Raw genomic sequence first — 16934 nt, forward strand, 5'->3', positions numbered from 1 at the left:
CTTTATTGCTCTCCCTCGTTCTCTACCGCACTCTTTTGTTCTTTCTTTTTCCTTGAGTCCAAATAATTACTTTTGCAATTGTTTACAAAACATATACATTTTCTTTTGCGTCTATATAACCTTACTATGTCTATGATATATTATTACTGTAACAAAATATTTACCAAAAATTCGTGAAATATCACATACCATTTTGTGATTAGTTTATGATTTCTTAAAATAGACCAGTGGAGGTATCTCTACTACAAAATTTTGGCATAGACTTCCAAGCATGTAAGATTATTAAATTTCAATAACAACTAAACCGATCAAGTTTAAGTAATCTGAAACAATAGCTTGGATAAAATGGCCTTATAAAAGTGTTCTTATTTTTTCTTTTTGTACCGTACGTGTAGTTTTTATTTATACAGATAGAAAAACTCACTTAAAAATATTAAAAATGTAAAATAACCCCTATGTATATTTTTTTGTAATATTATTAATGTAACAAAATTCTTAGCAAAAATTCGTGAAATCCACTTAAAAAAATATTAAAAATGTAAAAAAAAAGCGGTAAGTATATTTTTTGCAATATATTATTGAGGTAACAAAATTCTTAGCAAAAATTCGTGAAATCCGCCTAAAAAAGATCACATTAAAAATGTAAAAAAAGCATTAAGTATATTTTTTTGCAATATTTTATTAAGGTAACAAATTCTTTGCAAAAATTTCTGAAATCCGCCTAAAAAAACATTAAAAATGTGAAAAAAACGCCAAGTATATTTTTTTAAATAAAAAACCAAACTAAACCAAACCAAAACTGCAATGAATGAAATCAAATATAATACCATCAAAAAGAAGTGAAATCAAAAATTTTGAAAATATATTTATTACCGATGGGGTGGAAATCTTTTGACCACGTTGCGATTGACCATCAGCCACTTACAGTGTTAAACAGTGGAAAAACTCTAGACACCGGTCGTTCTAAATGACTGTGATCAATCGCAACGTGGTCTAACGGGACACTCCCGTACCAATGAGCAGCAAATTATGTGACAGATAAAATCAAAGATGGGCAAAATCTCTAGCAGCAGCATACTTAACGCGCCCGTTTTTTTAATATAACTAATACCGTTAAAATTATCTTTTATAACGATTTAGTGAAACATTATAATTTTTTATAACAATAATAATTATTTAGAACTTAACAAGTACTGTTTTATTATTTTCTGTAATGCTCTAGTAAATCACGATATTTTTAAATTACATTATTTGACGAATAATATTAAATGTAATGATAAATATTGTAAAAATTTAAACTAAACTATTCTGTACATTCAACAAGCTTATCTTTATGTTAAACTTACGTAATAATTTTTCTAATAATTTTTTAGCCTACTGCATTTTATAACGTCATTTTTACCAGAGTTTGGATTAATTTTGTTAAATATTAATGTTATTATTAGAACTATGTTCCAATCAATGCCAGTACTGAAAATTGATTTAATCATTATTTAACAAGTTTTGTAAATACTGATTAAAGTGTAGGTTATATTTTAAATTAATATGTATATATGTATGTGCACATGCGTGTGATGTAAGTCAACATACACGCACACATACACACACAGCTCATTTTACTATTGTTACTTCTTAAATAACAAGGAAAATAGAATGATCATCATTTTATGTCTAAATTGAAAAGATATTCATTCCTAAACTTTATTATGGTAACAATAGAAGTTATTATTTGACATAACATTTCTATTTTTTAAGTGGATTATATTGCTTTATACAAAATACAAAATTTTGTGTTGAATACAAAGTTTAAATAATATAGATTTTACTGAATAAAGCATAAAGAAGCAATGTGTGAATAATTTGCTTACTATAAAATTTCTTCTTTTATAAAATAAACTTTATTATAAATATAATATTTCAAAAAGATTTTGTTAAATAAATTTTAGGCTTACAATGAATTTTAATTTGAATAAATATTTAATAAGTTTGTTAATGCATTTAAATGAACTTTATGTGGCTAATCACGAATACAAATCACGTGTATTTATTATAAGAGATATATTTGAAAGTAATTTTATACAGATTATATATTAACAGTCTTAAACATGAACATCTTCTCAAGGCGAGCGGGACAACCAAGTAACATTCTGCGTTGTTAAGTGGGGAAAAAATAAACAACGTAATTCTTAGTTCTGCCTCCTGTCACACATCCTTTAGTCATCTATAGTAGCAATCTATCAATATCCCTAGGAACAAAAAAGACTAAAGACATACAACATAAATGATAAAAACAATATCCCACACTTTATATGACATTTTCTGCACTAATAATCTTCGTAAAGATTATCGTTATTTTATAATAATTATTATTGTAGTAAAAAATTATTACTTGTAAAACGTTATTACTAAATCGTTATAAAAGATAACTTTAACGGTATTAGTTATATAAAAAAACGGGCGCGTTAAGTATGCTGCTGCTAGAGATTTTGCCCATCTTTGATTTTATCTGTCACATAATTTGCTGCTCATTGGTACGGGAGTGTTCTTTTAGACCACGTTGCGATTGATCACAGTCATTTAGAGCGACCGGTGTTTAGAGTTTTTCCACTGTTTAACACTGTAAGTGGCTGGTGGTCAATCGCAACGTGGTCAAAAGATTTCCACCCCATCGGTAATAAATATACTTTCAATATTTTTGATTTCACTTCTTTTTGATGGTATTATATTTGATTTCATTCATTGCAGTTTTGGTTTGGTTTAGTTTGGTTTTTATTTAAAAAAATATACTTGGCGTTTTTTTTACATTTTTAATGTTTTTTTTAGGCGGATTTCACAATCACGAATTTTTGCAAAGAATTTTGTTACCTTAATAATATATTGCAAAAAAATATACTTAACGTTTTTTTTACATTTTTAATGTCTTTTTTAGGCGGATATAATAAACATTATCAAAATGTTAAAAGGATGTTAGCAAAATTAATTGTAATTGTTATTTCAATGTTACAGAAACCTCTAAATCAATGTAAAAATTTGTTCATAGTGATGTTGATTACAACGTTAAATACAACATATTTGGAAACGTTACATATTATTAATTAACGTTGTAATAACATCACAAAAATGTTTATTTGCTTACCGGGTATATGATACTTTACTATTTTATCATCGTTTAAACATAAACATTATGCAAAACTAAAACCTTTTGTATTACAATTTAAAATTTAATTTTATCATTTTACAGGTTACATTGTCGTACTAACAATTTAAAAATAAATTTAGGCATAGACAGTAAAAAATGATAGATTCCCGACATGAGTTTTTGGGAGTTGTTTGATATAGAGAATCACATTATATGCATTTATTTACTTGGACGGAACAATTTAAGAGACTTTGACGACTGCTTTCCGTTAATGTTTAAACATTTTTAATCAGTTATGTTTTGTTACGGGCACAAAGCAAATTACGGTAGCATCACTCGGGCTATTGCCGCAATTCCGAACATTTAAGTACTAACATTTATCTTATTGTTAGTACTTGATAAATTCAGTTTTCATTAAATGTGGCGTATATATTGAAGTTATCCTAATCTAAATTATATTACTGCACAATTTAATTGTTGTATAAAGAATAATATTATGGGAATAATATAGACCTTGTAGATATAATAGTCACTCATTATTTCCGTTATTAGATAACAAATTTTTATAATTACTTATGGAATCATTTGTTTAATAGCCTGCCATTATGCAATGGCCCTAATATATTAATACACAATGGCCAACATTTGTTATAAAATATTTCTACTTTCAAACATTTCGAAACTTTTTTAAAGTATATTTTAACATTTAATAACACATACTTTCTTATTGTTCTTAACTTGAATGTATTATCATATGAATGTATGTATACTCGAGCATTTTTTTTTGTTATTTAACTCTTTTATTTTCATCTATACACATTTTAAGTTATGCAAAGTTAAACATAGAATTTTGCTAATGACCACCAAATAAATTACCAAAATACCGTTCATATTGCTGTTAATCGTTACAGCAATAAATATCGGCAAACTATAATAGAGACAAGATGCTTCCTCAGTGTGTGTGAAATGTTGCTCTCACGTGAATTTTAAATTTTGTAATAATAAGTTGATAGTATGTTAATGGTATTACTTCGTTGTGCGCAATGAATGTACAGTCGTGAGCTAAAAGGTTGCAACACATTTTCTTCGATTGTTTTTGAAATGTAGACTTGCTCATCAAACGGCGAACATAATTGGTTCTTACCTGTGGATCCAACCAATTACGTTCGCCGATCAATGAACAAGTCTACATTCCAAAAACCATCGAAGAAAATGTATTGCAACCTTTAGTTCACGACTGTACATATGATAGCAACATGATAGCAACTGTTTTCATTTGCTTGCTGGTCGCATTTAACAGCATAATGACGACAATATAATGGAAAAATTTGCAAAAATAATGACGTGCGTTTGAAGAAAACACGATTTTTGAAACTATTAATTTTTCGATAATTCTATCATAATACTTTTATGTATAAAATAATTAAAGGAATCATGTTATAGCCTTATTGATAAGGTCTTATTTATTAGCATAAGAAGCCATATAATTGTGTTGTTAAAACATATTTCAATAATTTTCATCTTGAAACCAATTATGCAAACTCCAATTTTGAAGACTCAACTTCGAGGAATCCTTTCATGAAATAGAATCCTCTTGTTTCAACACATACTCTTATCAAAATATGTGAGAGTGATACATTACGTCATAACGTTACAACTTTTGTTCTATAATGTATAATAGTTTTCAGTTACAAGAAGTTTAGTTCCAGCATATCCATTTATCGACGATATCGCGTACTATTCGCGGGTGACTATTGTCATACTTTGTTAGCAACAAGCTACAAAAGGTTAACAAACTTTCAACGATATTCAACAAATATTTTGCAACATGTGAAAAAGGTATCATATGTGTTATCAGTTTGTCATTGCCGACACGATACTGTATGAATAACTGTACAATATGAAATGCGAATTCACCGCGCGTTGTTATTTTGCTATCAATATGATACATTATTAATTCTCAATGTTTGCTGAAAATTTTATAAATTGTTTATTTCATGTTGCTAACTAAATTTTCACACAAGATTTCGATTTAGCAAATTGATGGCAACTTTACAACAACTCGAGCATTTTATTAACTCGTGCAGATCATTAACTAATGTGCTAAATTACACTTGGCTATCTAGGATGCATTATAGTTCTGCAGTTTATATGCAGAATGCTTACATGTACAATGCGATGCATTAATGAGGTCCTTTTTCGGTATAGAAACTCCAGCAATTTAACCAATCATGTGTTGCCATTGGCTTAGTGACTTCATCTGATTGGCCAAGATTGCTATGATTTTTGCACTAGCTACACCGAAAAAAGACTTTATTAATGCACCGCACTGTACAATCATGAGCTAAAAGGTTGCAACACATTTTCTTCAATAGTTTTTGGAATGTAGACTTGCTCATCGATCGGCGAACATAATGGTTCTTTCCTGTGGATTCAACCAATTACGTTCGCCAATCGATGAGCAAGTCTACATTCCAAAAACCATCGAAAAAAATATGTTGCAACCTTTTAGCTCATAACTGTACATACATACATTTGCACACATTCTGTAATATTTTCCCTTTATTTTGAATAAATATGTAATTTTATTATAAAACATTGTATTTTTTTAAATAAAATCAATTTTCCAATTTATTCTTGTAGTGAGCTATATTACTACCTCTGTTTTTCTTCGAGCCATTATGCAATGTCGCTACATTTTATAAATAATATTTAATAAATATGTCATTACACTTTGAATCTAAATTCTTTTAAAGTACAATTTGATGAATATAAACATTAAGTTTATAATTTAAAATATAACTTATTAACAAAGTTATTGTGTAACGTGTAAAGGAGTGGTCATAACATCACCTTTTTTCTATTTATATGTATTGTATGAAAAGTAAACTTTAACTATTTTAATAATATACATTTGTATATCATATTTAAACCAGTAACAAAAGTTATTCCATGTATGTAAAAGATTGTAAAAACTGTAATTTTATGTTTACATTTATATTTTTATTTTTTCTTTAACTATTAAGCTACCATGGAATTAACAATAAGTGTTTATGGATCATTAAGTATCAGTTCGCATACGATCACAGAAGACAAGCAACTTTGGTAATGATTTTGACCAATGCCGGCAGAACAGGTTTATTCCGGATGTTGAGTGGGGGTGGGGGTGGGGATGGGCGAAGTAGGATCTGTGAAAGTGGTGAGAAAAAGTTTTTTTTTTGTAAATTGTAGGATAAAGTGTTTATGGATAAGAGCAACTTTTAGATTGTAGGTTTGATAGTTGTAGGTTTGATAACTTTTAGTTACAAGATAACTTCAATTTACAAACGATATATAAATAAACATTTCAACGCAATAATAGTTGAGATTTATTTTTTGATAAAGCAAAAACAGCAATTTGCTTCAAATTTTTAGAAATAAAATCATCCATAAGTTTTTCGATATCAAGATTGTCGGCCAATTAGGAGTAAATGTGTAAAATAAATGTGTAAAGTTGCTTTTCAAGTTGGAACATTCTCATCAAAATAATTAAATCAAATCGTTTGTAAATTCGAGGTGTTGAATTCACCACAAAAAATTCCGAGTGGTGATTACTATATATCCTCAATAGGTCTTCCGTTGGCCTTGATTCTGACTTACAATTAAATGAATAACCGCTAAATATGAATATATTCTAGCTTGCGAAAGACAACCATTTGAAGACATGTGAATTCTTTTTTCCGAATCCTTTCTCGTCATAATTTTTTGTCGTGCGTATTCTAGAATAATGTTTTAATAAAATTTATTTTACTTATAACGTATATGTTTATTTAAATTAATGTTTGTAACAACATTTGTGACATTTAAACGTTATTTTATTTTTTACATTTCATTAACGTTATGTTTTGTTCATTAATGTCGTAACTAATGATGAGAAATTTATAACAAATTGATGTTTATGTTTACTAGGAACCTATAAAGTAAAAAAAAAAATAAAAAATTTTTAACAAAGTGCTAAAGTTACCCTGTTTTATTGATCAAACACAATTTTGTCGACATACTATAATATTTCCTTAATTGTATTAACAGATTTAATAATTCTGTGACAATGTCAAGTTTGTGTAAGCAAATAACCAACGGTAAATAATTAAATCTTAACAGATTTATCCCCAAAAAATTATACACTTTGAAAATTTTTACAACACCATAAATTATAAAAACCAGAGCAGGTTTGTTCCGAGAAAATGATATAATTTAAAAACATCTAAATTGTCATAAATTACAAAAACCAAATGCGTTTCGTTCTACATTTAGCCTTCGTGGACTTATTAAAAACCAGTAAATTTAATAAATTATTAGATAACAATTTTAATATGTCTAACATTTTTCGGGGTTGCATTCCGGATATCACAACAAATTATAGAAATACTAAATGAGCACTCAATCCAATCTGAGATGAACACGCAAATAAATATATAAAAATAAATAAATAAATAATTAATTAGTAAAAATAAATAATTAATAAATATAATGATATCTATGTCAAAAAGTTAAAACAATTGAATTAATAAATTAGGTTAAAAATACTATGACTGTGGTCTTGTGGTTCAAAAATTGTCCAAAGAATCCTTTTTTCCCCAACCATTCTTCGTTTTCGGGCGAGAACGTGTGAAGGTCTAATGTGTTAAAAATTCCTCGTCAACAATTTTGTAGAAATTAATAGCCAATAAAATAATTTCTAGTCATAGTTAGATCGTAAGAAATTACAATGTATTTATGAAAAAACCAAATTGAGACTCAATGTAACTCAGACCGGTCGATTTTATGCCAAGATCGGAAAAAAATATTGAAAAATTTAGATCTATTTTACCAATTCTTAACTAACTGTTTTACCTAATAAGGGGAACGGCCCGATACCCGAACAGTACCCAGTACTCGAACAAATTTGCATATATTCCTAATTTTTTTCTAGAAATAAATATCAAAATAACTAAGAATTTTTTTTATAATTTCCTTAAATATTTGCCATTTATATTTTTATTAAAAAATCGTTAATAATACAATTTTATCAGCAAAAAAAATTTTTTTTAAACATGAAATCATGGATTTGCAATTTTTAGCACAGTTTTACAAATTTTGTTTAGAAAGACCGACTTTATAATAAGAGTTTTCTTTAAATGTAATATATTTAATTGTATTACTAAAATAAGTTAAAAGTCATAGTAAGTTTTAGAATAAGTTTCAAATATTCAAAATAAAAAATATATTCAAATTTATAAGAAATTATCGCGTTCGGATTGTGGATCACGCAATAAGTCATACGTCCAGTTACTCGAACAAGAAATGAGCAGATTATTTATTCATGTGCTGTCTTCAATTATTGACGTTTTTCAATATCTTGATTATTTATGCATACTTTTTATGTAATAAGTATTTATCAGATCCATGAATAAAAAGTATATATATTATTTCCTATAAAAAGTACCTACATTAAAAGTAAGAACGAAAAATGTGTGACCTAACCTCAATTTCATATATGGTACATATATTGTACAATTGTTTTATTTTTTTAGTTAAGAAAAATAAAAGAAGAAAAGATCGTTAAAAAAATCTAAAATATTCAATGTTTTAATTATTCTAATGTTTTAGTTATTCTAATTTTTTAGTTAAAATTTCAAATTATTAATTATCAGTTATGTTTTATTAGTATATAAAATATTTGTATTGATAAATAAAAGTAAGATTTATAGATTTAGTATGATTTAAATGATATATTATTATAAATTCCCAAAGCTCTTCCTTAAAATTATTCTTTCTTGAAGTTTGTTCGAGAACTAGAACATACAAATGGAACATTCGGGACATAGCGTTCGGGTACCGGGACAAATAGATTATCGTGTTTTAATCTATATAACAAATAATTTTTAATAAAAAATAATCTTTGGTTTGTCATTTATTATTGTAAATATTATAATATATCTATATATTAAAAAAACTTGTTTTTTAATCAAATTAATCAATTATGTACGATCAATTTTGATATCCAAGTCTTATATGTTCGAGTATCGGGCCGTTTCCCTTATGGTGTCTACAGCTATCAACAAAAATCAATATTTGCTTCATACAAAATTTTTTTATCTGTTTGTACAAAACAAAAATAATCTGAAATATAAATTATATGATAAAACAACGTTGTTCTTAGATTTTGGCTTGGATACTTAATATGAAAGATCAATGTGCTTGAAAATTGTGTATCATGCGTGCCATATTAATAATAATGTGTAATGACATATTACGTTTTGTAAATTGTACGTATATATTGTAAATTGTAGACATGTAATTGTTATTTAGTCGGTAAAACTCACGACTTCAGCATTCCCCTTAATTGTGAAAAAAGTAAGACTTTTATTTATGTTGTTTGTCAAATGATTGATTCTCTTCTGCTAGAGTCTATACATTTTTGAGACTGATCTTTCTCCGAAAATGAAGCTTCCATTGAAAATCATTTTATTTTACGATTTCTGTGTTTACTTTTTCGCAATTGATTCTCTCGCTTTGAGCTACAATTTTTGCCACACCTTGCATCAATTCGTTACAATCACATAATACCCGATTGCGGATGTACCGCACCTAGACACAATCGTGTCCCACGAAATGGATTTTTTGCCGTTGCATAATGCAAGGTACAGATACAAAACTGCGGTGCGTATTAACTAAATCAAACACGCCATCGTTTTGATTTACAAGTTTCCATGCAGAACAACATTTTTCAAGCGTTTTTAGTAATTTCGCGAACGCTCTTCCGTCCGCATTTACGTCATTCGTAAGATATTAATGGTATAAAACGTCCGTCAATTACATGTTTGCTACTTTAATGTAAAGCAGAGGCTTTTTCCTCGTTCTCACACGACTCTGTTCATGGGATAATATGATAAGAGCCGAGAGAAGAGCTTAAAGTTAACCATTATCTTTTTAGAGTCTGCCTGGTAGCTCGTTCTGGCGCTAAGAGAGACAGAGAGAACGGAGAGGCACGACGAGATAGGTAGATCAAGGAAGTAGTTACGAAATCGGCGTATTAGCACGTACGTTGACTTGCCAAATAGAAACGTTCCGGCTGAAATGCTGAACGCTGACACAAAATGTCACGCATATGCACCGAGCACACGGACGACCGACGCGACGTCGACAGCACAACGGTGTGACGGTCCAAATCGGATCGTGTGGTGGTAAGATAACGATACGCCAAGTAGGAAACGTCTCGTTACGTTCGCCATTACTTCAATTTTATGGAACCGTCATACCGAATTATTTGGCGAACAGAAACTGGAGTTCCGTAGTACAAAGGTAACCACATAGCAGGTGTGAACTATATGAAAAATGTACGTTTGCTCACGTATATGCGCGGAATGTATGAACGGCCCATTCGTTAATGTCAATGTTTTACGGGCAAATTTTCCAAAAAGATTCTTCATAGAATATTTACCGAACTATCAAGATACGCGATCTCTTCTTTTCGGTTCTTTTATTCGATTATCAGGTTTTTATTCGGATGTCACGTCGTCGATTATAATAAATTGAAAAAAAAAATTTATTCTGAAACATATCTTTAAGTTTTCAGAACAGACTTTTCTCCACGTATAAACAGTGTTTGAATATGTACCAATAACACATTTTTATGCAACAAAAAATCATGGATTGCATTAAAATTTGAAATTTAGAGATAAATTTCGAATTTGTACGTTAACAATTAATGAAATCTGCTCTTGTTTTCGAAAAATTGTCAATTTTACTGGTAAAACAGCTACTATCTTATTGTAATTTCACGTTTTAAACCAGAATCTGTTATTCAACGGCTATTTAATGAGACAACAATAATTTCTAATAAATGTCAATGCAACAATTAATAGGATACATTGCAAAATATTTTCCAACAAAAATAGAATGTACTTTAATTATATAAATAGTACTTGATCGCCATTTTCTTGAATTATTAACATTATTCGTTTATCTCAAGGGATATTTTATTGACCGCATCCAATAAATTATCTTTTTAAAGAATTAAACATCGGCATAATAGTAAATTCGTTTCGGATTAATTAATTGCGCCATCTCCGTATCTAGAACGACGCAACTGTCATGTTGCATAAAAGAAAAGTTAATATAATACTTTTGTTTATATCTCACGTACATAAATATATATATTTTTAATATTTTAATTTTTTGTTACAGTTTTCTTTTCTTGTCTTATTCTTTTTTTTTCTCAAGATGTTCTTGCAAACATGTGCGTATTGGTGTCTTTTACCGGTATATATCGCAATATGACTGGATGTGACTTCCTACCGATTAAGCAACCTAAAGAAGTTAAATTGCTCTCATTCAACTTGGTAGAACAGATGCCATTCATGTCTAATGTACGTCGTATAAACGTAGATATATACGACGACTCAACGACTCTCCCGGGCTCTACGGCGATTCGTTCGGTCAGAAGGGCGCGGCGCAAGTTGCCGGCGGATGGTGGCCGATGAACGAATCAACGGATAATCGGTTAACTGCTAATTCGCCGATAGCCGGCGCAATGTCCCAACAATTATCAATGTTTTTTTCGCGCCTTTAATGTAACCTTTAATCCTGATTTTTAATCCGATTTTTTCTTTAGGAGGATTTTTTAATTTGTTAGATCTAAAGAAAAATTTACTTCCAAAAATTTTTTTAAGAAAAAGTTATTTTTTTTAAACAATTAAAATGCAATTTTTGTAGAAATATTTGTCTTTAGAAATTGTGATGTTTTTCATTATCACGGATTATGAAGTAAATAATGCATAAATGCTATTAAAAGGGGTTTTATTAAAAGGGGTTTTAATTTATTTTTATCTTATTTAATTTTATTTTAATTTTTAAAAGGATTTTTCTCAATTTTCAATTTTTATTAGATGTAGTTTAGTTAGTGGACATGAAATAAAAAAATAAATTTGTTGATTTTATGTTTTGTGTCAATTAATGACTCAATCGTTTCCGCGAAAAGATTTATAGTCTTCTCTGTACATCATCTATTAGATAGTTCTTCAATAATCAAAATTATTATCATAACCTATAAATAATAAATAAATATTTCTACAAAAATTGCATCTTAATTACTTTAATAGTTTTTTTTTACTTTCTTGAAAATAGGCCTTTTTGGACACAATAAAGTATAATATTCCTTAATCATTTTCCTTTCCACGGAAAACACGGATCATAACATCTTGGCATTTTATTAGACGTTATGATGATAAAAAGTACTGAAAATATAATATTGTAGCAAAAAGCGTAATCAGTTCATATTGATTAGCGTCACACATTTTATACAGTGCTGTTTGTACAATACATTAATCGAGTTTTTTAGATGTAGAAATTACAGCAACCTCAGCCAATCAGATGCTGCATAAGTGAGTTGCCTAATTGACTGTTCCTACACTACCTACACTGAAAAATAATGAGCAGCACTCTACATATGTCGCACTTTAGGGTCTTTAGGATATGGGAAGACAACGGAGGATCGATTTAAATCGTAACGAGATGGTAATAATAATAAACGGATTAGAATAAAGTGTGAGTGTCCCTTTCCGCCTTTTAAGATCACTCGTCTTTTCGGAGTCAAACAAAAAATCACTAGGTCAGTATATTTGACTCGACTTTATATATTCTTTTAAATTCTATTTTATTGTAACAAACCGTCATTTGCACTGATTAAAAGGAAGTGTGTGTATTAAATTATGCTTCGATTAACTTATAAATGTTAAGCACCGTCATTGTAATCAAGTTAAGCAACGTCAATTGTCGAATGGCATCAATTTTTGTAATCGTGATGATTGATAATTACTCCATAACTGATCTGTCATTCCCAATATGCTTTCATTAAAAATATTAAAAATAATAGAGCTCATTTATAATCAATTATCCATATTTAGATCTCAATATTGTCCGTCTATCATAAATAATAGAATCCACAAGAAAAAGAGACAGAGAAAGAAAATAAAGTTCAGTGAATTTTCTTATTATAAACAATAAATATTTATCTCTTCACGAAACAATAGTAAAAAGTATATTTTCAAAAAAACGTGGTTGTGATCTGTTTGATATGTTAATTTAAACTTGAAGTCAATTATCATACTGGATAATTGAACACAAAGAGTGTTAGGATAATGAGCGTTTTTATTAATTTGTATTTATTCCATATTGTAAATGACAATGCTTAGGGCCAGTTTCACAATCTTCAGTTAACTTAATCGGCTGATTCTTCTATCGGAATTGACCAATCGCATTTGTCGTTAAGTAAAATTAACCAAAAATAACCAATCACGATTGACATTTAATCGGTTAGTTAAGTTAACCGTAGGTTGTGAAACTGGCCCTTAATCAGTTGGTTTAAAACCGCTCTCTTTTGTCGTTCTCTGCTAAATTCTTGTGGATTAAACTGTAAATTTAATTAACATGCTAATTATTTCACAATTGTTTTTATTAAATATTAATATAACTGCAGCAATGAATGCAGATGCTCTGCAATAGTACAATGAGGAGATACTTTTATACTGTTTACATTGTTACCATTTACAATGTTAATGTACTATTAATAGACCTATATTTTCTAGTATAGTGAGTAACTTAAAGATGTTGAAGAAATATCTTCGCAAAATTTACAAACTTCTCGAGTATCTTTAAGATGAATCATCTAATTATGAATCGTCTAATTAATATATTGCTTTGCTCAAAAACAGATACATCTGCAATAAGAATGATATTCTCGATGAATTCACCGAAAGTTTTCTAGTAAACACTGAAAGTTGGTTTATAATAGCCGTAAGAAATTCACCAATCATAGTCAATTACATAGGCACACAAAAAAATAAAAGTGTCATGTCCGAGAGATTAAACCTATGTGTTCCTATGTATTTTGAAGCTCTGAAACTGAATATGACCTCAGAATTGTTCTATCACATCAAGATTTTTTTACACTCAAAAAATTGCTAAACGTCCCTTAAAATTACACACTATTCAACCCGGTAAAAAAATTTATGACCTGATGGAGCAATTCTGGGTCATATTCGGTTTCAAAGTGTCAAAATATATAAGGGTACATAGGTGTAGTCTCTCGGACATGACACTTTTATTTTTCTGTGTTATTCTTCTATAAATCAACTATGATTGGCCAATTTCTTATGGTTACGGCTATTACAAACTAACTTTAACTAACAGAAACATAACATCAAAATTATCATTTTGCACTAGATATTGTAACTGTTATGTACAACATGTGTTATATTACCTTTATATTGTTGAGCGTGAAGTTATAATATTAACGTTATGTTATGTCATTGTTAATTTGCATTTGTTAAGGTTCCTTAAAAGGATTTCAATATACGCTACCAGTACTAAAAATCTAAAGTTTACGTTACGTATACTATAGATTTTCAGTACTGTTAGTGAATTTCAAAACGCAGTCTAAGTTATCTTTACATTTTGCATAGTTAGAATGTAATTAGATTATCGATATCTTACATTAATATCTAAAACAAATAATGCAATTTTATCGTGTGTTCAACAATGATCAGTAAGTTAATTTCAAAGTATAGATTTTATTTGTGCTACAAATTATTTTAATTTTGCTAAATTGTATATTTAATACAAGTACATAAAACATGCATTATATTCGCACAGCTTGTGCAGCTAAAAAGTAAATTATTGTTATAATTTACCTTCAAAAAGTTTTATAAAATGCAACAAGAGTTAGTTAATCATTCCATGATTTAAATATTTAATATTGTTTTTTAAATTAAATAATAAATTTCGTATAAATGAATGCATGCTCAGTTTGTAGTTTCATGAATGAACAATGTAAGCAAAAAATGCCAAATATTGTAATAAAAAACTTGCGTTGGGAAGAATAACACGTTATCATTTTTCTTTACTTCTTTTCGTTGTTTTTTTTGTCTGTAATAGTAACATCATTATATTTTTACAATAACAGTAAAGAATTTAGTTGTTACTTTTATCATTATTTTAGTTTTCTATTGTTCTCATATCTATCGCGCGCTAATCGCATGATTGGATAGAAGTATTCCATTACAGTACTTTATATCTTAGACTACATAGCTACTATGTGTATTGGAAATTTTGCATTACATGTATATTATAGATTTTCAGTGTTTTCATGATTATTGGAATGCATTCTTAATAATGACATTAATGTTTAAAAAATGTTTAAATTAATTTTTGTAAAAATTCAAAATTATTAGATAAGTTTAATATAAAAAGAAACTTGCTCTATATACAGAATAACTTAGAGATTTTCAAATTTGAATATTTATTATTATATTTAATATTGATTGACATATAATACAATTTTTAAAGGTAATGAATTACAAAAAAAATAACGAAAAGTTACTTTTTAAGTGACAGTAACAGTAACGCGTTATTTTTTTTAAATAATGTTCCCAAGCCTGTCAAATACATAAAAAACAGTAATACGATAATATACACAAACAACATTTCATCTATAAATTAATATATGCCTGCATATAACAGAATGTACCTAAATATCATTTATATTTACTCACGTGAAACACTTATTCACTTCATAAACATTTCAGATTTATAGATTTTAAATTTACGAGTTTGTGAATTAAGTGATATGGATGGATAATACTCTTTAATTAACAAACAATTATATACGATATACAACTAACCAGTTATTCAAAAGTAGAGTGATATAATAATTCTGAAAGGAGAAAAAGAAAATGTGCACACAGTGGAGAGAATTTTTTTTTTTAATATTGTGCTCGAAACATGTATGTACAAGAATAAAATAAAATAAAAATAAAAAATTAAATAAAACAAAAATAGAAAAAACCTACAACTTTAAAGAATAGAATTTAAAAATATTACGATTATTTGAGCACTGTCAAAGAGAGAAAAACAAAGCGAAGAAGACAAATAGTTAAATTTGTATATAACAGAAAATATATAAAAGAGAGAAATAAAAGAAAATGATATGAGATATATGTATGTGTATGTCGTTTGCTTCAGTTCGCTATTAACTTCGTATAATATTGCGAATAGTGCAAAATCAAGCATGCACGTATTTTCAATTGAACACTTTCTTCACCAAAACGATCACGGATTTTCTTGTTTAATATAGGTCGGACAATCGACACTATGTCAACGCAGAACATCCCAGCCTGTGATTTTTTGCACATTTCCCCGTTTTCACAATGCGACAACTTTTGTTCGCGGCGAAGTGCGAAGAGCACCAAAAAAAAAGAGCCGAAAGAGCACGCTGAATGTACCCGTGTGTTCGTCGTCCATCTCCCTTTCCCTGTTTCTTTTACATTTTTTTTCGTGTCTCGCCGCCGTCCACACCGTTTCTCTCCCGATTTTCCCCAGATGCGCGGGTCAACATCATCCTCGCTTCGTGTGCGAAACTGTTTTAACATGACGCGGTCTCCTCCGGTGCGATATTATCGAAAATAAGATTCGAACACACCTCCTCCTAGGTCAGTCGTATCCATGTTGTCAATCCCGTTGTCACACACATACTACATTAACATCTACTCCAAAGTCGTTTGTTGGAATTGCCCCTCCCTCTAGATCTTCTCTTGCATGTAGCGCTTGCTGCTGAATCGTGCCGCATGTAGTAGGTGATGCTTCCAACACTGAACTTCCGAAATTTGCGACACGCAAACACTCTCTACCACTTTCGAGCAATATATCGCGGTATCGATATATTAACGAGCGAGAAAAAATATATATACTAGTATTTCTTTCGATACAATTTTATAAA

The 16934-nt window shown here is 28.9% G+C and overlaps 1 protein-coding gene across 3 annotated transcripts in view; it reads right to left on the reverse strand.

The window, feature by feature from the left end:
* LOC105195512 (sodium/potassium/calcium exchanger 4) overlaps positions 1 to 16723 on the reverse strand; it is a 129806-nt gene extending 113083 nt beyond the window's left edge. Inside the window, exon 1 of one of the 3 annotated variants that reach the window (XM_039452046.1) lies at positions 16638 to 16723. In XM_039452046.1, coding sequence (XP_039307980.1) covers positions 16638 to 16662 — 25 coding nt within the window. In that variant the 5' untranslated portion in view covers positions 16663 to 16723. Of the gene's footprint in view, positions 1 to 10204; positions 11952 to 16440 lie in introns of those variants that run through there. The other 2 variants (XM_039452047.1, XM_039452045.1) reach the window with 2 other exon arrangements.
* Between the last annotated feature and the right edge of the window lie 211 nt (positions 16724 to 16934).

Source organism: Solenopsis invicta, chromosome 7 (genome assembly GCF_016802725.1).
Source record: "Solenopsis invicta isolate M01_SB chromosome 7, UNIL_Sinv_3.0, whole genome shotgun sequence".
NCBI classification, from domain to species: domain Eukaryota; kingdom Metazoa; phylum Arthropoda; class Insecta; order Hymenoptera; family Formicidae; genus Solenopsis; species Solenopsis invicta.